This window comes from Microtus pennsylvanicus, chromosome 2 (assembly GCF_037038515.1).
Source record: "Microtus pennsylvanicus isolate mMicPen1 chromosome 2, mMicPen1.hap1, whole genome shotgun sequence".
Classification (NCBI taxonomy): domain Eukaryota; kingdom Metazoa; phylum Chordata; class Mammalia; order Rodentia; family Cricetidae; genus Microtus; species Microtus pennsylvanicus.
Window position 1 is genome coordinate 5,067,346 of NC_134580.1, and position 24,700 is coordinate 5,092,045.

A 24,700-nucleotide genomic window follows, 5' to 3' on the forward strand; every position below is an offset into this window, starting at 1 on the left:
TGTGTCTGTCTGTCTTAATTGGATGGGAAAGACTTCCCTATGTTTCTGGTGTTGCCTCATCACAAGGTGCAAACTATTATCCAAGCAATTGCCCCATTTCCTCACTAGGTTATCCCACTATTCCTACGGTCCAGAGCCAGGGTGAGCCGCCAGAGTTGGCAGCTGGGGACACCTTATCCATGGCCCCTGACATTCACAGATCCATGATTCCCGACCTGACGACCCCAACACCGCCCTGTAGCTCGACTCCCGACCTGAAGGCCCCTACACACAGCGCTGTTGCGCGGCTTCAACTTTACTAATGAACAGGTGCGGGCTGCACCGGCCAATCCCCGGTGCCCACGTCATTGACACGCGCGGCGGACTTAGCAATGGATCTCATAAGCGACACGTGGAGGGAGGCGTAGCCCAGACATGAGCCCTTCGGGAGGGTTTTGTTCCGGCGCCTCCTCAGGCGGTACCTCAGCGAACAGGGGCTTGGAACGGTCGATGACGAACATCTCGTGCCCGCGTTCATCTCGGAGTTCCTCGAGCTGCGCAAAGGTGCAAGGCCCGTCTGAATAGTCGTTGACGAACAGTGTGCCTTCCCCCGGCGGCGCAGGCACCTTTTTCCGCCGGCGTCGGCGTCGGCAGATCATGGCAGCCAACAAGAGCGCAGTGAGCGCCAGCAGCGCGATGGCTGCCGCGATCGCTGTCTGCGTTGCTAGGCCCAGGGCGCGGAAGGCCATGCTACCCGCCTCGTGCCGGGGCTCGTGTCCCACAGGGCGTGTAGCCGGGCCCTGCGGGGCGGGTGGCTGCTGTGACTGCTGCCGGGACGCGTTGACCAGGAGATGGAAGTGCACACGCGCTTTGCCGCCAGCATTGGCGGCCTCGCATTCGTACTTGCCGGCGTGAGCCAGTGTGATGTTGGTGAGGAAGAGCATGCCGCTGCCGGTGTCACGGGTCGCATGCCCACCCAAGCCTGATGTCCCACCTTCCAGCTGGGCTTGGGCTTGAGGTTTGCCATCGCGAGGCTGGGGCACCTTTCTCCAGACCACCAGGGGCTGTGGGTATCCCGATGCCTGGCAGGCTACCTGCAGGTCCTCCCCCAGGTTAGCTGTGAGCTCAGGGGGCTCCACGTTCACAGAGGGAGGGATGCAGATGAGGCTGCCACCAGATACTTCTAGTAGACTCTGAAGCGCCAGGCGTGGGGGCTCTGCACATGTGATCTTCTTGTCTCTGGAGCTCAGCAGCCGGCGGCCCCCCTCTTTGATCCAAGAGCCCAGCCAGTGAAGGGCACAGTCACATCGCCATGGGTTCTCTGTGTAGGCAGAACACAGCCTAGGTAGAGAGATGGTTCTGCTGTGCAGACAGAAGCCCTTTTCCCCTCTTACAGATACCTATGGAGTCCCAGACCCTTACCATCTTCCCTCAGTCCAAGTTCCTAGGAGGGGAGGGGGGGGGGTATGTGTGTGATCCCAGTTCCTGAAAGAGCATCCGCTTCTCTGATGTCCCATTGCAAGTCTCCACGTCCTTGCACATTCCAGCATCACTGAGACGCTGTTGTCAAGGCACTCCAGTTTCTGCCTGCCAGCTCTGATGAGAAGCTGCTCAGCTCTGTTAAGTTACTCTGTGGAACTGGTACTTGTCCTCCTTACCCGGGTACATGAGCTGGTACTCTACCAGTTCTCCCTGGTGGTCCCTTACCAAGGCTGAGGGCTCTGGTGTGACCCTGCAGAGGAGTGCTCAGGGTTGCCATAGTGAAGCAAGACACAAAGGGAGAATTACAGGGGCCCGGAAAGGGAGGCAAGTCTCCGTAGGATCTGGCTGAGCTCACCAGGTGAGATTACAGCACATTAATCTTGGGTCGAAGATTGCCAACATAACAATATTCCTTTTAAATATAGGAGAACGTTAAAATGGCAGCAAGCCATACTTAAGGCCTAAGCATATATAAATATGATCTTCAGGAATGACCTTACTCCTTTTGTAGGTAATTTCTGGGGGAATCACAGGATTAAACCTTTGTTTACAGTAAGGTCACCCATCCAGTGCAGAGGAACCACCCTGTGATCTCACTTAAGTTTTGATTGTTTTCCAGACAGGGTTTCTCTGTGAAGCCCTGCCTGTCCTGGAACTCAATTTGTATACCAGAGCCTTGAACTCAGATTCTCTTGCCTCCATCTCCCGAGTGCTGGGACTAAAGGCTAGCGCCACCATACCCTTTGAGATGTAATTTCCAAAGCCATCAAAACCAGATGTTAACGTCCCCTTTAATAAACTCCAACTCAGTCACATCTTGGCTTATTCTGAATTCTTTTCTGCAGTGAAGTTAAGAACCTGGTTCTGCCTGAGAACTCCCTGGGCTGTTGTGGCCACAGTGTGGAGTGTTCTCTGTTCCTAGCATAGGAACCTCCTGTATAGCTGAGCCTGCTTCTCCCTACTGGTGCTAGAAGAGACCCTTGCCAAAGGAAGAGTTACCTGTGAGGCGCAGGACTTGTAGGCTGCTCAGAGGCTGCAGGGCCTCTCTGCTGATGGTGCCCAGTTGGTTCCTGCTGAGGTCCAGCAGGGCCAAGGAGGAAAGCCCAGCCAGGGCCTGGTCCTCCAGTAACTCAATGCTGTTTTCTTGAAGATGCAGCTCCTGCAGTCGCTGAAGTAGGGACAGCAGATTGTCAGGCAAAAGGGCCCTAGGAAGCTCGACAATATTGATTTCTCTCCCCCAACCACTCCCACCAGAAGTGCGTTTATTGACATCACAGCAAGATCCCGCACTTAGGGCAGTTGTCGCTCACCGGCAGGTGCAAGAAGGTGAAATCCAGCAGCTTCGCCAGCTGGTTTCCAGCCAGGTAAAGCACGCGTAGCTGGACCAAGCCCACAAATGCACCGCCTCGCAATCCCCGAAGCCGGTTGCCGGTGAGCGCCAGTTCAAGCAGGCGCGGCTGTGCACGGAAGGCACCCGATTCCAGCGCCCGCAGGGTATTGTTGTGCAGGTAGAGGTGGCGCAGGGCAGCGAGAGGCGCCAGGGCGCCTTGCTCCAGGTGCGCGATGCTGTTGTCTTGCAGAAACAGCGTCTGAAGGTTGTGGGGACGAGAGGATTACTTCACTGTGGGGCAAGTCCCACTCCCGTGGCGTGTCCCATCCCACTTGCCTACCTCAGCACCCTAGTGACCTTCCACCTCACCTCTGAGGCTCACACAATCTTTTCCATTGCGGTGGGCACTTGTAACCCACTACTCCAATCCAAGACCCTCCAGTCCCACATAGTGCCCACCTGCGTCCCTGGGGGGATTCCCGGTGGGACGACACGCAACCGTAGGGCGCCGCACTCCACAGTGGCGCTGTAGCAGCGGCAGGCAGCGGGACAGCCAGTGGCTCGGGGCGGGTATCCAGGTAGCAGCGGCAGCAACAGCAGTCCCAGCAGAAGCAGCACTGGGGGAGCCCCAGGGGTCATTTCCGACGAGCCCCACCAGGAAGCTGTGGCTTCCCCAAGGCCTGGACCCTGTTGGGATGCGCCTCCTGAAACAGGTTAGCAGGCCAGTGCTAACATTATCCAGCCTGCGCATGAGCAGGAATGGAACGCCTGGCATGGTGGGTCATGCTCTTAATCGCAACATTGGGGAGGCTGAAGCAGCAGGATTGCTGTGAATTCAAGGTTAGGTCTAAGCAATATGTTCCAGGCCGGTCTGGCTGAACTGCGGTGAGACTTTGTCTCAAAATACAAAAGTAAGAAACAACCTATTAACGTGGATGGAAGTCTACATACAATCCTTGTGTAACTTTTGAAAAGTTACAAACAGCACTCAGGAGGCAGGGGAAGGCGGATCTCTCTGAGTTGAGGCCAGTGGATCAAGGCTCCATAGTGAGACTCTGTTTTTTTAAAAAAAAAAGCCTAACGTCTTCTCTTGGTAAAATTTGTATGAGGGGCAGGCAAGATGGCTACACAAGTGAAGCCACCCGCCTGGCCAACCTGGTGGAAGACGAGAACTGACTCCACAAAGATCGCTTTTGACCTCCACTTCTGACCCACGCATGCAAACAATGTTTTTAAAAAGGAAAACAGAACAAACCGAGAATCCTTCCTTGACGGTCTCTGCCTAGCACAGCATTCCTCCCGCGCCTGCACTGTCCTGCTCGTCACTGGCACCACACGGGTTCATCTCCACGCAGATGGGCTCTCCTGGGTTCCCGGATGCAACAGTACATAATTTAGGCTTGGGAACTGCCCGGGTTCCCAAGTCCAGGGTCTAACTAAAAAGAACAGGCTCTGGGCAGACGTGCCCCCTTGGTCTCACTCAGTGGCTGCTGGCATAAAGTTCATCACTGAGCAGAAACCTCTGTGCCCCATCAGAAGAGCAAAGGTACCACACGACCTTGACCCAAATGACCCCACCTTAAGGTTCATTTGTCATGATTGGTGATGCTTGGTGCAGCCCGTGATCCTCCTGTTGTAGAGATGGAGGTGAGTGGAGAGCTTACTTAAGAGTTAGGATTTTCCCTAAGGTAACTCATATGGCTTATTTCCTTTTAAATAAATAGGGTCTAGTGTGTTTCTCTGGTTGGCCTGGAATTCATTATGTGGACCACAATGGCCTCCAAACCCAGAGTGCTGACATTAAAAGCCTGTGTCACTATGCCCAGCTTACTTCTAATTTTTTTTCAATTTTTTTCATTTAAATTTACTTATTTTACATGTATGAATGTTTTACCTGCAAGAATGTGTGTGCAACTCATAAGTGCTTGGTGCCCTCAAGATCCCCTGGAACTGGAGTTGGGATGGTTCTGAGCATGTGGGTGCTGGGAATCAAATCTGGGTCTTCTGGAAGAGCAGCCAGTGCTCTTAACCCCCCCCCCCCCCCCCAGACACAGGGTCTTTCTCTTTATGGCCCTGACTGTCTTGGAACTCTATGTAAACCAGGCTGGCCTTGAACTCATAGAGATCCACCTGCCTCTGCCTCTCTAGTACCTGGCTGCTACTTCTAATTTTTTCCCCCTGGAGTCAGGGTTTCTCTGTGTAACAGGACTGACTGTCCTGGAACTCGCTCTGTGGCCCAGACTGGCACTGAACTGACAGAGATCTGCTTGCCTCTGCCTCCTGGGTGCTGGGATCAAAGGCGTGCGCCACCACCGCCCGGCACTACTTCTAATTTTTTTTGAGTCAGAGTCTTGCTATATAGCCCATGTTATACTTGAACTTGAGATACTATTGCTCATGCTCCCAAAAGGCAAATGAACAGGTGTGCACTATCACGTCTAGCTTCCTCAGGTAATTCTCTAGAGAACTGAGGGATAAGCCAAACAGGAGAATCAGTTCAGAGGCCTAGAGTCTATGCCCCGCCCCCAAGCTGGTTCCAGGGGGCCTCTATCTTTGGAGTATTTGTGTGTACTAGCTGGGATGTGGGAGGAAGCCTTAGGCCACAAACTGCTCCCCCTCTTTCCCTCTTCCTTTTGGGAATTGGCCTTGGTATCTCCTGCACACTAAGCACAGACTTAGCACACAACATCCTAGTGAGTTACACTCCTATTGTACCAACTGGGTATCTAGCTCCCTAAGTAGAATACAGGAGCAGTAACCTCTGAAACTATCAGGAAGGGCATTCTACAGCAGTTTACAAAATGTATCTGTGACCTAGGCGCACAAGGACTAGAGTAGGGTTTTAGGCGCAATGCTCAGTTTTAACGGTAGTGCCCAGGCAGAGAAGCCCGCTTTTCTAAAGTTAAGGAGGACAGGAGCAAGGGCACACTGTCTTCCTCATCTGGCACAGCCTACCGTTTTCGCACCTGCTTATTCTCTAGGTCTCCTTGCTGTGCTCAAGTTGAACTGTACTAAGTGGCCTTGGTGTTTGTTTCAATTTCGCACCAATTGTAAGTTACTTGGTCATTTAAAGTCAATAGAGATGAGGCAGCAGAGCAGTAGTTTTAATGGAATAGCTTTGGCGCAGGCAAAGACAGTTCCTAGATATCTCAGGACACGCGGAGCCCCAAGAAGCTGGGACATCTGCAAGGCTTCTGGGTTTAATTTCCTGGAGCAAGAATGACTGGTTGGTCCCTAGCTCCAGGCCTTGCGCATCTGTCCAGCCTTCAGTAGCACAGCCTTGATCTGTGCACTGGGGATCAGAGCTGCTGCTCATGTGGTCGCTCAGATGAGCATCAGTGCAAGACAGCCACGACAGGAATGAGGGCCCCTTACTAGATACGCCAGAAATCCTTTTATCAGGACACGAACCCCTACACCTAGGCAGGAGGAGTGGGGCGTCAGTCTCCTGAGGGATCATCTAGGCGGGAAGAGGGTGGGTGGAGAGGAGCCCTGGATCCTCCCTCGGGCGCAGCGCGAAGCCCCAGCTGAGGTCTCTGGCAGCCCTCGAGATCAGGCGCTTTAAACCAGCACTACCTCCCCTAACCTACCCCTCCCTCTCCAGTGGGTCAGAGCCTGCTCACAGAGGGCGTGGTTTCCATCCCTCTCCCCGTTGCCAGAGAGCCTGACCTTTCCTTGGTGCAGCAGTCAGAACCTAAAAGGTCCCGATCCCGCCCCCAAGCCTGGTGACCTTGGGCCAGGAACCCCCCCCCCTCACCTGCTCCAGTGGCGAGCGACTCCCCGCGGTGCTTGCGGCTGCTAGACTGGAAAAGCGGCGGGGGTGGCGGTGGGCGCGCACGCGCACCGGCTCACGCGCGCCTTGCGCCTGCCGCCCAGCCTGACGTGACCAGAGCAGGCCAATCCGTGGGATGCTAGACCGGTTGTAAGGGTTAGAGGTGGCGGAGAGGGGACTGCTGTAGAGACCGAGAATAGCGGGACCGCACCAGAACCTTGGACAGCGCCAACCTAACGAGGCCCAAGGCGCACCTCTGCGCGCACGCGCACTCAGTCACCGGCGTGCAGATGACTGGGGACATTTGGGTCGACCTGGAAGTCTGGGACCGAGGGGTAACCTGCGAGTACTACGAAGCCCAGTGTTTGCCCTAACCCTCCCCACCCAGCCCCAACTGGAGGCTCAGGGCGGCGGGGCAGCGAGCAACAGCGGGGCCAGATCCATAGATAGGGCGATGCGGCGACCTTGCCAGTGCACGTGAGAGGGGACCGTGGGTGATTCAGGTCCGTACTCGAAGCAAGCGCTGAGCTCGAAGGCCAGGGCCGAGCGAACTAGGCCCACGCCGCCTGCGCGCTCCGGTGCCGGGTGGTACAGGCGCCCGTTGGCCGCCAGGGGTAGCAAGCGAGCCGGCTCAAAGGGGATGGCCAGGGCCTCGCCGCCGCCGCAGTAGGAGAGGCGAGGGGACTCGCTGTCGGGGGCCAGCAGGTGCGTGAAGACCACGGGCCGATCTTCACAGCGCAGGAAGTTACGCTCTCTGCCGCAGAGAGAGAGGAAGGGGAAGGAAGCCTCATAGCGCCCGCTGTGGTTAGGTCTCAGCCGGGAGAAGAAAGTGACCAGGAACTGCAAGTCTGTGGGAAGAAAAAGGAGCGACTGTTCTCGCTGGTGACCTAGCTCCCCAGACAGGCTCCTCTCCCTGGGGCACACCAGCACTGGCGGGAGACTACCGGCCCCCTTGGGGCTGGGGGCTGCCCGCGGAGTGGGGGAGCTGGAGACCTGGCAGGGCGGAGGGAGAGAGGCTTGAGGGAGCTGTGCAGCAAGCAATACCTTTGAAGCAGGTGATAAAGTTCTTCATTTTGGAGTCATCCAGGAAAAGCTGCGGACAGAAGGGACAGACAGTGGACAGTAAATCCTGAACAGAAAGCCCCAAGCCCAGTGTTGTGTCGCTGTTCTTGCTTTTCTGTATACGGTGTTCGAGGGTGCATGTGTCAGGGCCCCGCAGACTTCGCCCACGCCTACATACAGGTTTCCCGCGCGGCGGCCCCCTCGCCCCCCTTTCTAAAGCAGTCTTGCGGGCCGCTGGGCTCCGGCAGTAGCGAGCCTTCAGCTCTGGGATTGGTGCTTGCCTGCTGGGGGTGGGGCGGGATGGCGATGCCGTGGAGGGGCAGCTTCTGGGCTTCCCGCTCCCAGCCTGGGCTCTGAAAGTCAGGTCCAACACCACCGTAGCACCCGGCCCTAGAACTCTTCCCCGCCCCGAGGCAGCTCCCTCAGACTCCTCCCTGGCACGCGCCAGGCACACCTGGCCCTGGTGATCCACGTAGTAGAAATACTCGCGGGTTCTGGGCTCCGGGCTTTGGCCCTGTGTATAGGAGACACGTTCGTCCCCACTGCAGGCCCGAGCTCCCTGAGATTTCGCCAAGGCTAGAGCCAAGTTACGCAGTGACCTGCAAGGCGGCCACATCCTTCCACACCGGAAACAGGTCACACAGTCGGCGCTGCGCCGGATGCTTTGGGTTCCGCCAGCAGCACGTGCTCAGCGGGGCGGGGCGCCCGGAAGGAGGGCCTGCTATGTGGACCCCGCCCCCCACCCTTCACCGCTTCCGAAGTAACCCGAGGCTCAGGCAACCATAGTGTGCATTTGAACTTTATTCACACGGAGCGCTGTCGCCTCAGTCCACACGTCGGAGAGAGCGCCTGCGGCCGGGCCGCTGGAGAGGTCCAGGACCCGCCCCAGAGGGCTGTGGGCCTCGGCAGGGCGGGACTTTTGTTTTTAATAAATAAAAACAACTCTAAAAATATATATATATATATATAAACGGGAGAAATGAAGTTTGACAACTGTTGGAAGTCAGATTCCAGAATGGAAAATGCGAACGAGTCTAGGTCCCATCCGCACGCCGCCCGGGTGTAGTTTGGTCAGAGGCCGCGAGGTCAAAAGGTGGTGCTAACTTGCTCAGCGCGAGGACGGCAATGGCAGTTCAAGAGATAAATAGCATCTGGTTAAAACTATGTCCTTAGCAAACTTAGTTCTGACATCTGTCGTTCTATTTATATCTTTATACACAAGTAGGCTGGGTGCGGGTTAGATTCTGGACTCACACCAAAAACAACCCCCCCAAAACAAACAAACAAAAGCCTCTCGCCCTCCCCCACCCGCCCCAAGAACGCCTACCTAGCCCTGGCCCCACCCCACAGGGCTTTGGTGTGGGGTCTCCCCTTGCACAAAGACCTTGGGCCATCAGGACCAAAGGCATTGGGACGACAGGACCGTGTCCTAGTGGTGGCTAGCACAGCTCTCTAGAGTGCTCTAAGTCTCCTTCAGGCCCCAGCTAGAGGCCCCTAGACTAGGGTAGGAGGGATCAGGGCAAGAGCCTTAGTGGCAGACTGCCCTGGAGAGGGGACGAGGTCGTGTTGCCCTGAGCAACGCGGCATGTGCTTCGGCCGACCAGGAGGGCAGTGTTGCTCGGCTCCGGCAAACAGAAGGCACTTCTCGGGGCTGGCCTGCGGTCGGATACTGAGCCCGCAGGAACTGGCCGCGAGATATGGCGGGCTGCTTTGCCCAGGAGGGTCTGGGGGCGGGGCAGGGCGGGCGTCTGGCGGGGCTTGGCATGCTGCCTCGCCGCTGGGGCCTTCCCTCCCACCTCCCTGGGTGTCACCCTGGCTGGTGTCCGTAGCCCGAGTGCTATAGCACGCCTTCCATGAAGCTGGTATCTAGATGCTGAATGAGCACTCTCAGAAAGGACATCTCTTTTCGCGTGTTCTCGAAGATGACGCGTGGGTCATCCGACTGACAGCGCAGGCAGTTGGGTGCCATCACCATGGCCAGGTTGCTGACGTCCATTTTGGTGATGGCTACGTTGGCTGGCTGCACGAACACCTAAGTGGGGGGAGCGGAGTAGGGAGAGGAGAGCGAAGTGGAGGGTGGGAGTGGTTATTAAGGGGTTGGTGGGGAAGGTGGATTGGGTAGGATGGAAGGTGGGCATTGGCGTGGCATTAGGTGCAGAGCAAACGTACCTGGAGGAAGCGAATGAGGTAGCACAGCACCATACGATTGATGCGCGGTAGCGCGTGCACCACGGCCACTGCAGCCTCCGGGCTCTCGTAGTGCGCAATGCATTGTTCGTAGAATTCGTGAGGAATCAAGGGCTCCTCCAGCTCCCGATACCACAACTTCAGCAGCGATGCTGAGGATGGGAGTGTCTTAGATGGTCTTGGTCTGGGGGCCCCTAAGCCAAGCATCCACCAGAGACCACATCCAGAGACATAGGGTGTGTGTACTATGTGCGAGGGTATGGAGGAGGCTATTGAGACTGAGCCCAGATCCCAGAGACACTAGCTGATGGAGAACCTGGGATCAATTTTGGTGGTATAGGTGTGTGTCCACAATGACTACAAAACAGAATTTCTCAGAAGGGTTGTGCTCAGAAGGAGTTGTCTAAAAATGCCCCAGGAGCTGTGGGCTGGGCTGCTCTGCAGGGGCAGAACCCTGGGTAGGCCAAGTACACTGGTAGGTCCAGTGGGTGGGAGGATGTCTAGAAGTGATGGGGAGGGGCTGGAGAGATGGCTCAGTGGTTGGGAGCACTGGCTGCTCTTCCGGAGGTCCTGAGTTCAATTCCCAGCGACCACATGATGGCTCACAGCCATCTGTAATGAGATCTGGTGCCCTCTTCTGGCATGTGGGCATACATGGAGGCAGAATGTTGTATACATAATAAATAAATAAAATCTTTAAAAAAAAAAAAAGAAGTGATGGGGAGACATCACTTCATTAAGAAATAGTTTCCAGGGGGTGAAAGAGGATGGTGAGATGTAGCCACAGAAGGACAGAGGAGCAGGGTGATCCTGGGGTGGATGACTGGACAGGGATCCCAGCCTGAATGGTGATCTACTTTCTGGGATATGCATGCAGGCCAACACCTGCCCAGCTGTTAAGTATGTCTGGGGCTCACCAGGGACGTGGGGGTCCTCCAGGCCTGTAGGTACCTTCCACTGATCCACCTGCAACTTCAGGGCATTCACCTCATCAATGTCACCAGGGACCCTAGAGAGTATAGCCAAGACTCAGACTAGAGGAAATCATCTCACCCTAGTGCTGGAGTTTGAAGTGGCAGAAAGCTTCAAGGTCCCACCAACCTGATTCTCTCATGTAGGGTGGGGTGACTTAGGACCTTGTTGCTCTTTTGGGGGCATCCTGCTTCATGCATTTGGGTCAGTGGTGTGGGATTCTCCTGGGGCCATTCTCCCTTCATGGACTCTGCTGACTTCTCTGTGTAGCTATCTCCCTCTGTAGGCCACGAAAGCCCAAATTTGCAGCCCTTGGCTTCCCTACTTATCCTTTGGGGACTTGGGCATCCCTGATCCTGACAGGCAAGTCATTACAATGGTTGATACTGCACGGTCTCGCACATCCCTGTTCACACAGGATGCACTGGTGATGCTGAGCTGTCTGGCCAGCTGCATGCCGTCTCTAAGGCTCTTGTCATAGGTGATGTCCTTGCTGGTATCCTCTGGACCTCTGTTGGCTGTCTCTGGTTGGCCATGCTGCTATTTTGGGGGGTAACAGTCAACTTGCCTCCTCTGGATGGGACACTGTTTTGTCCCTTTTGGCTAAATGGCCTCTAGACTTTATGGTCCCTGATATTAGAGATATATAGTGAACACACACCTGTGCTCCCTTTCCCCACCCACAATCTGGTGTTGGTAAGGCACCTGAAGATGCCCTCCGTCTGGTCACCGTTGAGTGCCAGCACCTCCTCGGAGAGCCGCGTCTGTACCCAGGGCAGCTGCCTGTCAGGATAGCGCTCTTTCTGCATGCTCATCACCTCCTGCAGTGCACTGCCAAACATGGATGGGCTGAACACTGCATTCTTGGCATGTCGGATTTCCTCCACATTAGGCTTCTTCAGGCCCTGTGAAAACAGCTCAGCATTCAGGTTCTGTTGTAGTTCAGCCTCCTTCTTTCATCTCTTCTCCATCACTCTGGGTCCTGGCCCAACAAGAATCAGGGACAACCCAGACGCTAACCCAAGTCACTAAAGGCATCTCCCATTAGGCCATCTGCAACACTCCAAACTACAGATATGCAGAAAGGTGGAGGGGTGAGGGTCTCCAGCACAGGCTTCCATATGGCAATGCCTGCCTGCTGCATTTCACCATGCCAGTTGGAGTTCTTAGGGACAGTGCAGCCAGGATGCTATTCCCAGGCTCTAGGAGGCTGGGTATGGCCAGGTGGGTAGAGCACCTTACTTGGGAAGCCTACCTGATGCCTTGTCTAGTATGTGTACCTGTTTGCATTGGAGGCCCAGGTATGGTCAGGGGCCCTTGAAGGGCAAGAGACTGTGGAAGCACAGGTGCAAGCCTTCCTATCCAGGCTGGGGCTCTCTGCAGCCTGCCAGTGCTCCACTGGTCTCACTGCCCTTCCATCAGGTCTGTGTGTGGACTGCAGGAGAGCCATTCACCCTACCCTACTTCTCCCAGAAGTATTTGTACCTTCTTGGCCCCAGTCAGGGCTGCCTTCTGAAGTTTGTGGTAACAGTACTTCGCATAGGTGCTTATTGCCACCCCTGGAAGAGAAAGGGTGGCAGTCAGCCTGAGGTGGACATGTGGGACACAGGGATTCAGAAAAGCAACTATAAGGGTTTTGGGATGTGGCCAGCTTCTCATCCACCCCTGAGCTACATAGTAGCCCATATTCTCTCATAGGCAGTCCTTTAGAGCAGAGACCCAAGAGGAGAGGCAAGAGACACTCCCCCCACCCCCATCTCTAGAAGCTAGGGTAGGAGAAATCCCTCTGCCAGCCTTTCTAGGAAGAACAGGGGAACAAAGAGCACACCCTGGGTCCCAGGCTTTCAAATGCCACTTCCTTTCCTCCTTAGGTGACCCTAGCAAGACCTTTGGTTTTCCCTGGTCCCAGGGGAAGAGGCTTCTGGATGAAGCATTTGGTGCCTTTGGTCAGCACTTGGGCAAAGGCAGTTCTCCAGCAGCTCTGGCGTCCTTAGGGAGGGAGTGAAGTTAGGAGCAGAGTGTCAGGGAGAGAGAGAGAGTGGCCAAAGTTTGGCTCTTAGTGAAAGACAGCTTGCAGAAGATGCCAATGCTCTGTGCCAGTGCTCTATTTAACCAGCGGGTAAGAAAACGACAGGGCTGAAGGTCTGGCCTCCTCTCTCAAGGTAGGGAGCTTTCTGGAACTCATGCCTTGCAGCAGAGCTAGTGACACTGGAGTGTTGGTAGGTGTCAAGTGTCTCCAACCTGTCCCAGCAAATAAGGATGGTGGCAGATGACAGAACATGCCAAGAAGTGTCATGGACAGACACCAGCTGTGTACTTCTGGAAAATGGACACCCCTTCCCTGGAAGGTTCTGCCTCTACTACCCGCAGCTGTGAAGTCTATGATTGGGAGTACCTTTGCCTTTGAAAGGAGACAGTTCCTTATGGACATCCGAGGTCTTGGAGAGGTCCTTAGATCCCCAACTTTATATACATATGTGTGTGTCATATAGAACACACACATATATGAGACATATACATACAGTTATTATATATAATTATATAAGTATACTCATTCCACAAGTATATTATGGCCCATGAGAACCTTTATCACAAGTTTTATTCACATATGTAAAATGGTTCTTTTCTAACCAAAATAATTGTAAATCTCTCCGACATTTAAGTTTTGGACAATCTGCCCCAGGTTCCAAGTGATCCACAGACTCCGGCAGATCACCGTGGTTTTTGTCCTCAGCCACCTAGAGAGCACTAGAGCTTCTCCCTCAGGCCATCTGCCCTTCATGATTGCCATGAGGCTGCCTTATTTTATAAGGATGGAGAGCGCTTAAGTGCTTTTCACTGCCCTGGCTCAGCTCAGCAGATGGGGTCTGAGAGCAATGGAATGGACTTAAGCCTGTTGCCTCCTGTTCTGCCCACCCAGTGCTGCTTCATCTGATGCTCACTCAGGACCAGAGCAAACCCTACTCCGATCACCTCTCAGCTGGTAGTAGGTATGAAAAACTGTGCTTCAGTGTTTCTGTAGGACAGAGATGGAGATAACGCCTATCTCGCGGAGGCCTGAGAATGGCTGTGCTGGAAGCCTAGAAGCCAGCGGTAAGCAGACAGCTGCTGCTGCGGTGGCGGTAGCTGCTAGCCTAGGCCTGAGGCTGGGGCCACATGAGTCTAGGAAGCTGCAGTGATTTCAGCTCTTGCTAAGTGTCTAGAGCGGATCACACAGTGTCATTGCCACTCCACAGAGACCTTCACTTTTAAGAGGAGGTCAATCTAACCTCGTTGAACCTTGGCCAGAACCCCCACCAGGATGTACGTAACAGTTCTGTGTGATGGATGGCTTACCATAGCCCTAGATGAGTGGCATTCCAGAGTTTTTACTACTGTAGCAGGAATCTGGGCAGGCTGTAAGCCTCAAAGACAGCTGGGTGTACCCGAGGTTTGTTGTGTCTGCTGCTGCTTACTCTGCATGGTCCTGGGAATGAATGCTCCCAGATTCTCTACCTGACAGTCTGAGCTCCAGGGCTCTGCCCAGTTCTGCTTCAAGTTCCACAGACACTCAACCCCTACCTTGTGGCCACAACTCACAGACGGTTGGTATACATGCAGCTCCATGCCCCCGGTGGTTAGGCAAGCAGGGTCTCTTTCTACTACTGTCCCCATGAGCAGTCTGAGCTAGGGCAGCCTGGGAGGCCCTGAGCAAGAACAAATTTCCACTTCTATAGATGTCATCCTGGCCTAGCCTGCAAAGCCCACCATGCTTTGCAGTTTCCTGCTGGCCCAGTTTGTTTGAAACAGACCTCATCTACAGAAAGCTCCCCAGCCTTGTCCCTGGGTTCCAGTGGGTGGCACACAACAGGCAGAGCAAAGAACAGGAGACAGGGGATTCAAATACTGTGAACCACGGCCTGATGGAAGCAGCTCTATACAAAGCTGGTGCAGGAAGACCAGAGCTGAGGTCTTGTGAAGGAGTGGCAGTGCTGAATTGAGAGCTCTAGGTAGCGAGGTCACAGCCTTGCCTGGAGTTCAGCGCAGCAAACAGTCCTGAGACAGGGCTCAGGGGAAGAGATAGAAGGCTGCAGGTGGAAGAAGGCAGAGGAACCCTGAACTGCAGAAGGCTTTGCTGGGGCCACCGTGGGAGAGGGAAGATCCCCTAACCATACTAGGGTGGGCTCCCCTGTCCCAAGACAACCAGCTCCACCTGTGAGCCTCACCCCAGCGTCAGGCCCACTCACTCACCTGGGGGCTGACTCCAGGCCTTTTCAGATTAGTCCACCAAGAAGCAAGTTGTGGATTGTCCTGGGTACTGCCAGAAGAGGTGCAGGCCATGCACCATTTCTCTAGGGTCATTTTGGCACCCTAGACCTCCAGTTTTTGCTTGCTTGGGAGGCCCCAAGCCTGAGGTTAGTGTCCCTCCCCCAGCCCAGAAGCGGTTAGAGAGAGGGCCAGGCGGCCATGGTGGAAGCAGAGCGGTGCAGAGGCAGCGCCCAGGCTGCAGAGGCCCTACCATCTGGCTCTTCAACATAAGGCTTGGCTTTCTTTCTCAGTTTGGACTTCTTCTTACTGTTCCTTTCCAGAAGCTCTTTTATGTGCTGGGTCACTGGGGAGCAAACACAACTGTGAGGACCACAGGACACAGGCCAGAAACCACTGCGCATGTGGTTTCCACGCTTGGTGGCAAGGTCCCTGGCACCGCCGGGGTGTGTCCCTATCAAGCTGATGGCCGCGTGTCTCTGGGGTGAGGTGGCTCTGTGTACACACAGGTCAGAGTGAGGGGCTGGGCCCTTTCTGGAGCTACAAGACCAGAGAGTCTACGGTGGGTAGGAGGGCAGAGGACAGCCAGGGGAGAGAAGATACAGCTGGCTCATACTTCTCTGCTGACAGAAAGTTTGGGCCTGGGCTCCTCAGCTGCTGTTTGGTCCACAGACCCACCTAACTACAAAGCCAACAGGAATGGGTGAATGGCGGTGACTGGACTGCCACCTGGCTGAGGCCGTGCCTGTCAGATTTCTGCACTGTGAAATTACCGTATTTTTCACGTGTTCTTTGGAAGCTAGTCACAAGGACGGAATGTGCTAAGGATATTTATTTTATACTTTGGTTTGAGCTTTGCCACTGGGAAGTTTTCGGTTGGCTCATGTGTTGTCCCCCCCCCCCCCCGCCTCTATTGTCAATACTGGTGATTGAACACACAACTTCAGTGCATGCTAGGCGGGTACTCTAACACTGAGTCATAGGTCTAGCCCTCTTTGACTTTTTTTTTTTTTTTTTTTTTTGGTTTTTCGAGACAGGGTTTCTCTGTGGCTTTGGAGCCTGTCCTGGAACTAGCTCTTGTAGACCAGGCTGGTCTCGAACTCACAGAGATCCGCCTGCCTCTGCCTCCCAAGTGCTGGGATTAAAGGCGTGCGCCATCACCGCCCGGCCACCCTCTTTGACTTTTTAAAATTTGTTTTTGAGACAAAGTTTTTCTGTGTAGGCCTAGTTGTCTTGAAACTCACTCTGTACACCAGACTGGCCTCGAACTCAGAAATTCGCCTGCCTCTGCTTCTCTAGTGCTGGGATTAAAGGCATGAGCCACCACTGCCTAGCCGCTTTTCCTTTTTGAGACAAGATCTTCTTTAGACTGGCACAGCTGGCCTTGAACTCTTGATCTTGCCTTGGCATCCTGAGTAGCTGATCTAAGACTACACTACCAGGCGTGGCTACTTCCTTTTTACTTATTTTGGGTGCTAGGGACTGAACCCGCAGCCTTATTAATACCAGCCAAATGTTCTACACTGAGCTTTAACTGCAGCCCTTGAATCATCTCTGAGGTCTTAAAATTTTGATCCCTTGCTGTAGAGCTCGGGCTGACCGGCCTCAAGCCCTCTCTGTGCTGAGATTACAGACACGTGCCAGCACCCCAGCCACTTTTGATATCTTCCACATCCCTCACACTAGGATATCAGTCATTTCTCAAAAGGACTATGGCTTATTTTCTTTATTTTTAACTATTAGCTTTTATTTTTCTTAAATTTACTCTGTGGTTTCTGGGAATTGAACTTAGGACCCTGGAAGGAAGAACAGTCAGTGCTCTTAACCACTGTCTCACCAGCCCCAGGACTATGGTTTCTTGTGATGGAAAATTATATTTAGAAACCAAAAAAAGGTGTAAGGTGTACTTGCTGCTATTGAGTTATCCTTGCTTCTAAGGGCCTCTCAGCTGACAGAGCAAGCAAATACGTGTCCACTGACCCCTATGTACACATATATTTCTATAAACACTTCTGTAGGTGTCGATCGGTGTTTCTATTAACATATGAGTTCATACAATGATTACACTTTTAACCTGTCACCACAGAGATCAGTCTACACAGCTCTGCTCCTTGTCTGCAGCCCGTATAACTGACTTTTCATTCCTCTTTCAGGGGAAGATGCTGAAGACTGAGCCCCAGATTCCTGGCTCTACCATCGAGCCACACTTAAGCTCCTCGTTATCTCAACACTATCTCATTGGAGATTCACTTCTCATAGTTTAATTTTCCAACAGATAGCGGTTTTGGTATTATGTAAAAGCCACGGCCTAACTCAGGAAGACAAAGGATTTCTCCTGTGTCTGAAGTTTGGGGTTTCATGCTTTGGTTCAAGACTTTCCTTTTTTTTTCTGTTTTGTTTTTCAAGAAAGGGTTTCTCTGTGGCTTTGGAGCCTGTCCTGGAACTAGCTCTGTAGACCAGGCCGGCCTCAACTCACAGAGATCCGCCTGCCTCTGCCTCCCGAGTGCTGGGATTAAAGGCGTGCGCCACCATCGCTCAGCAAGACTTTCCTTTTTTAATTTCTTTTTGGTTTTCAAGACAGGGTTTCTCTGTAGCGTTTGGAGCCTGTTCTAGAACTAGCTTTTGCTAGTCTTGAACTCACAGAGATCCTTCTTTAATTTCTTCCCCCCTTTTTAAAATTGATTTTTATTGAGTTTTATATTTTTATCTGCTTCCCTCCCCTCTTCAACCCTCCCCCAAGGTGCCCATGCTCCCAATTTACTCAGGAGATCTTGTCTTTTTCTACTTCCTACTTCCCATGTAGATTAGATCTATGTAAGTCTCTCTTAGTGTCCTCATTGTTGTCTAAGTTCTCTGAGATTGTGGTTTGTGGCTGGTTTTCTTTTAAAAACCACCTATAAGTGAGTACATGTGATAAGTGAGTACACAGTCTTTCTGTGTCTGGGTTACCTCACTCAAAATAATGCTTTCTAGCTCTATCCATTTTCCTGCAAAATTCACTTTTTAAAATTTCTTTAGACAGCATATCTCTATGTAGTGTTGGCTGTACTGGAATTCCCTCTGTAGACCAGGCTGGACTAGAGATCTATCTCCCTATGCCTCCTGAGTGCTGGGAGTAAAAAGTATGCTACCATGACTGTCTGGTTTATGACCCATTTTGAGTTATGACCAATTCTTCATACAGTGCAAGCAAAGGTTGGGATTAGTTTCTTTTGTGTTTGAAAATCCAGTTCCTCAGCTGGGCAGTGGTGGCGCACGCCTTTAATCCCAGCGCTCAGGAGGCAGACGCAGGCAGATCTCTGTGAGTTGAGGCCGGCCTGGTCTATAAGAGCTAGTTCCAGGACAGGTGCCAAAGCCACAGCACCATTTGAGGAAGGCCTCCCTTTATTCACTGACCTGCTTTTGAGTGGGACTGTTTCTGAACCTCTGTGATGGTCACATGCAGACCAGACTGGATTACTCCAGATCTGTAACAAGCTAGTGGTGGGAAGTCCTCCAGCATGCTGCTCTTCTGCACTAATCACAGTGTCAGAGGTTAGTCATTACCAGTGTGAGAGGGCGCTGGAAATGCTTTCAAGAGTAGCCTTGAGACCAGCCTGGTCTACAAGAGCTAGTTCCAGGACAGGCTCCAAAAAACCACAGAGAAACCCTGTCTCGAAAAACCAAAAAAAAAAAAAAAAAAAAAAAAAAGAGTAGCCTTGGCCATGGTGTTTCTTCACAGCAGAACAATATCTAAGACAAGGTCTAATTTTAAAGACCTTTTTAATAAGCATGTTTGTGCACGAATGTATGTATGTGTGCATGCAAATATGTGTTGTATTTTTATGTGCAAGTGTCCACAGAGGCCAGAGGCTAGAAGCATCAGATTCCCTGGAACTGGAGTTACAGTTGGCTAAGAGCCACCAAATGTGGGTGCTGGGAATCGGACTCGGTACTCCTGCAAGAGCACTATACATTCTTAACCATTGAGCCACCTTTCCAGACCCTGTTCATGTCTTTTGTTCTTGAGATTGTGTCTTGCCATGTAGCTTTTACTAATGTTAGGGTCATCATGTTGAGCTTAAATGTATGCTTCTCCTAATTCAGCCTCCAAGTGCTGAAATTACAGGTGTGTGCCACCATAGATAGCTTTTCACCACCATTAGCTAGACACTGGAAAGTCTTAAAAAATATGGAGTAGGGGGCTGGAGAGATGGCTCAGCGGTTAAGAACATGGAGTGCTCTTCCAGAGGACCCAGGTTCAATTCCCAGCACCCACATGGCAGCTCATAACTGTAACTCCTGTTCCAGAGATCTGACACCCTCACACCGACATTCACACACACACACACACACACACACACACACACACACACACACACACACACACCCCGGGGTGATGGTGGCACACGCCTTTAATCCCAGCACTAGGGAGGCAGAGGCAGGCAGATCTTGGTGAATTTGAAGCCAGCTTGGTCTACAGAGGACCTAGGTTCAATCCCAGGCCTGTAACTCCAAGCTAGTCCAATTCTAGGAGGTTCAGCATAGATCATGCAGACATGCACATAGGCAAAACATCAATGCACATAAAATAAAAATAAACAAATTACTTAAAAAAATATATGGAGTAGCAACGTGGCAGCGGTGTTGCATGCCTTTAATCACAGCCTTGGGAGGCACAAGCAGGCAAATCTCTGAGTTCAAGATTGGCCTGGTCTACACAGTGAGTTCCAGGATGGTGTGGGCTACACAGAGAAACCCTGTCTCAAAAAACCAGAAAACAAACAAATAAACCCCCCCCCCAAAGTTCAATTCTGTATCTGCCTCCTGAGTGCTGGCTTTATAGGTGCCCGGTGAGGACCATATTCTTAAACATGCCTGCTGAAAAGGGACGATCAGCTTGTATGCAGAGGTCTCTTCTGGGCTCCAGGCCAAGCAAAGTTGCACACAGGCAAACTTGAGGCAATCCCGAGATGGAGATGAAGGTTTTGACAGTGAGAGCAGCCCAGGCCCCACGGCCTGGATGCAAGGCACATGTTGGTTGCTTACTATTCAAGCATCCAGAGATAAGGCTTTATGGGCCTTAAATAGGGTGCTGTCAAACCCCAGCCCACAGGCTAAAGCCATCTCCTTATTTTCTGTTAGCCATGACACCATGTGTATTACACACTGGGAAAGAGGCATCCACAGACACTTCCGTGTGAAGGGTAGTATCACAGGAGATCCTACAGAAATAGCTCAGTTACAGTCTTCTTGGGTAGCTGACCTAGGGATTTCTAAGCCTCGGATCATCTCCCACATCTTCAGTGGCTCACGGACTCACTCAAGTATAGTCTTGTGGTATACTATGGGCCTCACACTGTGCTAGGGAGTAGAGGGACATTTTCTTAACCTATAGCTCAAATAAATTTGAAGGCCCCTTAAAAGAGGTCAAGGACGTGATCTATGAGGTCAACAAAACAGCTTCCAGGATTCCCCTGATGCTCAGAAAAGCTTCAGAGGACCAAAGACTGGGGTTCTTGAGTTGCCCACTAAGGCCTATAGTAGACCCAAGCTGCTTGGAACCTGATTTTGGCCCTCAGTGTAGGCAAGGGAACATAGACCATGTGCAAGGCTACACATCTTCCAGGACCTATGGCAAAGAGAGCATGCCTGGGGCAGAAATTCCATGTATTCTGAAATTTCATTCCCAAGTGGCTGAGGTACAACATGGTACCTATGCCCTGCACACCTTCCCCAGGAGCCTGCTCAAGTCACGCAGCTTCAGTCCTGTCCTCATGTGCACACACTTACCCCACAGTATTATGAAGACTGCTTTCCCCATACCTGCTGGGGACAAGGCCTAGAGGCCCTGAACAGGACCTCAGTTTCTAGTCCAAGACAGACTCCTTCTCCTCCTAAGGAGCAATGCGCACTACTGAGTGTGTTTCAACATGTGGGTGTCCATCTGGACATCAGTTCTGTGGCTATACTCCACAGGTACCTGTAACTATTGAGGTAGAAGATGGCCACACAGCTAGCTACCTATATTCTGCCCTGTGCCCACTCTAGCTAGCCTAGGGCTCAGAGCAACTGTCTAGCTGACAGAACCATGGCCTATCTCTGTGGGCCTTGTACTTGGCCCTACGCAGTCACAGGCAAGCAAGAGACCTATGATAGTATACTACCTTCTGCCCTCACAGGGCAACACAGCTCATAATGCCTTGCTGACTGATCTCGTATGATCTTATATGCGATGGGCTTGTGGGTTGGAGCTCGGTGACACATCCTGGTCACCATGTTTTTCCTTGCTTATGTTATTGGCCCAGACCCCACACAGAAGACAGCATGAGCCTCCCTGAACATCTTCTCTAACAACAGGATAACAAAATAGAGTATGGTAAGGATATAGGACCTTGACAATGCCTGTCCTGGTAGGTGTGGAGCAGAGTATATACAAGGCTACATATCCTTATTTCTGCCAGGTCTACCTAGGCTCTTCTCAGAGTTCCAGATAGGATTCTCTGAAGAGGCCTACAAGTCAGAGGAAACACGGGTCTGGGGTCTTCCAGGGGACTGTGTATCTTCTTGGAACTGGCCGGTTTTACCCAGCATGGCTAGGAGCCCTCTCCATAGCCCTTACCTCAGCAATAGCAAAGCTGGGGTGCTGAGGGTCCCACATGCTGGGCCTTACCTTTGGTGTCATTAACGGGGTCCATATGCCGGTAGATATAGCCCTCCAGGTAGGAGTGGAACTTGGGGGTAGGTGGGAAGAAGGCCAGGCAGATGGCCATGAGCTCCCAGCCACGGGCCAGGCTCTCCAGGCGGAAGTTCTCTGTGGTTTGCCGGCATAGCTGGATGTACAGCTCATCCCGTAGGCCCTGTGCACTCCAGCCTTTGGTGGCAATCTCCAGGGCCACATGCAGTGGATCAGCCTTGGCTCGCCTGTCACCCATGTACATTTGGATTAACTTGAAGATTTCACAGGCCTCCTTCTTCACATGCCGGTCACTGGTCACAATCATGGGCTTCTTGATGGATTCGCTGCTCCAGGCCAACATGTTGGCTATGGACACCTTTCGCCGGAAGAGACCCTGGGTGTGCTTGTTGAAGTGCTTGGAGGCCCAGTTCTCGATGTCTGTCTCTGAGGAGGGCTTACGCAGTGTGAAGGTGGGGAAGACACAGCTGGAGCTGGGTACTGCATTGCGGTTCTGCCGGCTGTTCTCAAACTGTGCGCAGGCACCAAGGTCCTCAGACTGGGAAGGACAAATGGGACTGGGCCATCAGAGGGTGGGCTGAGCAGGCAAATAGGCCCAGCTGGACTATAACCCTAAGAGGTGTGAGCCAGTCAGGCAAGTCTCAACTTGACCAAGAGGCTGAGGATAGAGTAACAGCCTTGGTCTTTGTTCTCAGGAAACCTGACTGGGTGAGGGAGGTACAAGGTATCTTAGACGGGGATACAAACTTATCTTGACACCTTTAAGGAAGGCCAGCAACTGCCTCCTACAGGCAAAGCTACCAAGCTGCCAGTTCTATTCCCACTTCTGCATGACCCTGGGACCCTAGTGCTGGAGGACTGGCTCTTTTATCACTTATCTAGGGCTTGACCTGTTGGTCCCTCCCTCTGCCTATACAATCAGAGCCCCTTCTCAAATGGTAACTTTGTCCTTGAAGCCACGTGAGGACCCAAGACAGCTGCTTCCCAAAATTCACTGAAGCCTTCCCCAGTGGGTGGATTTAAACCTGCCACACCATCTCGAGGAGGCCTCTGGGTTCTAACTCCACCTTCTGTGGGCTCTACTGCTGCTGGGCAGATGCAGCAAACTAGCATGGATAATGGAGCCGGAAGCAACAGTGAGACTGTCAGTGTCAAATCTTGGGACCTGGTGGATTCCAGAGGGCAGAGCTGTGAAAACAGACACTCAGACCTTGGTGTGGCAGCCTACAGGTGGACCCTCACTGACAACTGGTACACGAGGTCTGAGACTCGGGTTCTAAAACCTCCAGGTGTCACACTCATGCCATGGATGCCAGGCACACCCAGGCCCCATTCTGCCTGTGCTGCCCTGATGTCTGGTGGCCCAGAGCTCCCTTCCGCCCTCCCCATGCCCTCACCTGTGAGGGGTGGAGGTAAGGCTCCGGCGAGGCCAGGTTGGTCTGCACAGAGATGCTCTTCTCCAGAAGGATCTGGGGGAAGCCAAGCTTTTCAAAGGTGCTCCGCTTCCAATGCTTGTTGTCCTGTTGTGCCAATGCCTCATCCTCACTAAATGCTCGTACCACAGGCCCAGGCATGGGCAGTGGGACAGCGCCATCACTTTCATACCCTGAGCCATCTTGCTGGGAGTCCCAGCTGCCCCTCTGCTTCATGTGGAAGTGGGCTTGTTGTGCCTCCCAGGCCAGTCGGGCCTGTGCCAGGAAGGGCTCAGGTGTGCCTCGTACTAGGTCTGCCTCAGCCTTTATTGGCGTAAGGCTGGACCTGCCTGGAGAATGCTCTTCAGCCAGAGGCTGCTCTTCTAGAAGGTCCCCAGGACCATCAGCGGATGAGGTACTAGGGACTTGGCACAGAGAAGGCTTTCTGTTCTTCCTCTTACGAGTGCCTGGGGAGTAACCTGTGGAAGACATGGTGTCCTGCTGACTGGACCAGGACATGGCATCCTCCTGGGCTTGGGGCAGTGGTGTAGGTGGTTGGCTTGGGCGTGACTCGGGCCCTTCCATGGTGCTATAGTCTCCAGACCTGACCCCCAGGCGCTGGTCTCTCAGTAAGCAGGGGCTGGGCTGCAGGGAGTACGTGCCACCACCTGGGTTGGGTGCATACTTGTGCCTGGGCCCAGCTCTAAGCTTGGGGCTGGAACCTGCCTGCTCCACATACACCAGCTGCCGCACATACTCCTTGCCCACAGGGCTATATTCCAGGCTCAGAAAGCGCTCTGGGCACTTCTGCTTGGTGCGCATCAGCTGTTGGCAAGGTGACGTCGGGGTCTGCTTAGTAGTTTGCAGGAATGGGTGGGGCTTTCGGCCTGGTGACCTCTGTGGCGAGCCAGTCTGGTAGGGGCTGTTGGCCTCAAACTGTACATCCATGGGGGGCTCATCGTAAATGGGGGCTTGGTATTCCACTGGAGGCTCCTCATAGAGTGGGGGCTCATATCCATAACGTGGGGAGGAGGGCTGTGAGTCACTGGAGGGCTTTCGGGGCTGCATCAATAGTGGAGAACAGTTTCCAGAGAGCTCAGCCCTCCTGAGGAAGGGTGAGGGCCGCCTCTCTGGAAAGAAGACAGTGCCATCAGTGTCAGGGACAAAGGTCTGCAGGCTAGGTGAGTGCTGGCTGCCAGAGGGTCTGCGGTGATGCCCTCCCACCTGGCTGTCTGAGGGATAGCCATTGCCTTGGGGAGTGAGGAAGCTGGGTTCACGGTCAGCAACCTTGATGAGCATGCGTTCCTTGTTACCAGAGTTCCATCGCAGTGAGGAGGTCCTGCATGGAGAGTGACACCAGTTATTGGCAGAATTAAGGCTAGCCCCACCATCCAGCCTGAGACTTTCCCAGCATCTTCCTCATGCTTAGGTCCGTTTGGAATGGTCTTGTGCTCTTTCTAGAGCTCTTCCACCTCAGAGCTGTTTCTTGCTCAGTCTAGTACTAGGCAGAGCACTGCTTCTGGAGGTGCCAGTCAATGGCTCAGGTATCAGAAGAGTCCAAACCTATATCTACCATATGAGTA

At 53.1% G+C, this 24,700-nt stretch overlaps 3 protein-coding genes across 10 annotated transcripts in view; all 3 read right to left on the minus strand.

The window, feature by feature from the left end:
• Positions 1-108: 108 nt before the first annotated feature.
• On the minus strand, positions 109-6,684 carry Lrrc24 (leucine rich repeat containing 24). Of its 5 annotated transcripts, none has more exons than XM_075959703.1 (6): positions 6,549-6,629; positions 4,047-4,156; positions 3,251-3,495; positions 2,772-3,050; positions 2,461-2,629; positions 109-1,300 (listed from the first exon to the last, which is right to left on the minus strand). In XM_075959703.1, the coding sequence occupies exons 3-6, from the start codon at positions 3,428-3,430 to the stop codon at positions 366-368; spliced, it is 1,563 nt and encodes a 520-aa protein (XP_075815818.1). In that variant the 5' UTR covers positions 3,431-3,495; positions 4,047-4,156; positions 6,549-6,629; the 3' UTR covers positions 109-365. The 5 variants fall into 5 exon arrangements, with proteins under 5 accessions (XP_075815818.1, XP_075815819.1, XP_075815816.1 ...); XM_075959704.1 differs by having other exon boundaries at positions 4,047-4,421; positions 6,549-6,604; XM_075959701.1 differs by lacking the exon at positions 4,047-4,156 and having other exon boundaries at positions 6,549-6,684.
• Positions 5,869-8,265, minus strand: C2H8orf82 (chromosome 2 C8orf82 homolog). Of its 2 annotated transcripts, XM_075959728.1 has the most exons (3): positions 8,080-8,265; positions 7,608-7,656; positions 5,869-7,411 (listed from the first exon to the last, which is right to left on the minus strand). In XM_075959728.1, the coding sequence occupies exons 1-3, from the start codon at positions 8,239-8,241 to the stop codon at positions 6,966-6,968; spliced, it is 657 nt and encodes a 218-aa protein (XP_075815843.1). In that variant the 5' UTR covers positions 8,242-8,265; the 3' UTR covers positions 5,869-6,965. The 2 variants fall into 2 exon arrangements, with proteins under 2 accessions (XP_075815843.1, XP_075815842.1); XM_075959727.1 differs by having other exon boundaries at positions 6,965-7,411; positions 7,608-8,265.
• Positions 8,266-8,408: 143 nt separating this feature from the next.
• Positions 8,409-24,700, minus strand: part of Arhgap39 (Rho GTPase activating protein 39) — a 98,153-nt gene continuing 81,861 nt past the window's right edge. For 2 of the 3 annotated variants that reach the window (XM_075959674.1, XM_075959675.1), the window contains exons 5-12: positions 23,103-24,456; positions 21,682-22,243; positions 15,283-15,375; positions 12,270-12,343; positions 11,490-11,689; positions 10,730-10,821; positions 9,795-9,964; positions 8,409-9,657 (exon numbers count right to left, since the gene is read on the minus strand). In XM_075959674.1, the coding sequence (XP_075815789.1) occupies positions 9,463-9,657; positions 9,795-9,964; positions 10,730-10,821; positions 11,490-11,689; positions 12,270-12,343; positions 15,283-15,375; positions 21,682-22,243; positions 23,103-24,456 (2,740 nt within the window). In that variant the 3' untranslated portion in view covers positions 8,409-9,462. The remainder of the gene's footprint in view (positions 9,658-9,794; positions 9,965-10,729; positions 10,822-11,489; positions 11,690-12,269; positions 12,344-15,282; positions 15,376-21,681; positions 22,244-23,102; positions 24,457-24,700) is intronic. The other variant, XM_075959676.1, reaches the window with a different exon arrangement.

What these genes read in the sequence shown, in the direction of transcription:
- Lrrc24 (XM_075959701.1), bottom strand. Translation starts at nt 3,430, where the DNA reads ATGACCCCTGGGGCTCCCCCAGTGCTGCTTCTGCTGGGACTGCTGTTG. An exon ending in TCACCTTCTTGCACCTGCCG is followed by an intron (nt 2,630 to 2,771) that starts GTGAGCGACAAC and finishes TCCCTACTTCAG; the next exon opens with CGACTGCAGGAGCTGCATCT. An exon ending in ACAAGTCCTGCGCCTCACAG is followed by an intron (nt 1,301 to 2,460) that starts GTAACTCTTCCT and finishes CTGCCTACACAG; the next exon opens with AGAACCCATGGCGATGTGAC.
- C2H8orf82 (XM_075959727.1), bottom strand. Translation starts at nt 8,241, where the DNA reads ATGTGGCCGCCTTGCAGGTCACTGCGTAACTTGGCTCTAGCCTTGGCG. An exon ending in CTTTATCACCTGCTTCAAAG is followed by an intron (nt 7,412 to 7,607) that starts GTATTGCTTGCT and finishes TTCTTCCCACAG; the next exon opens with ACTTGCAGTTCCTGGTCACT.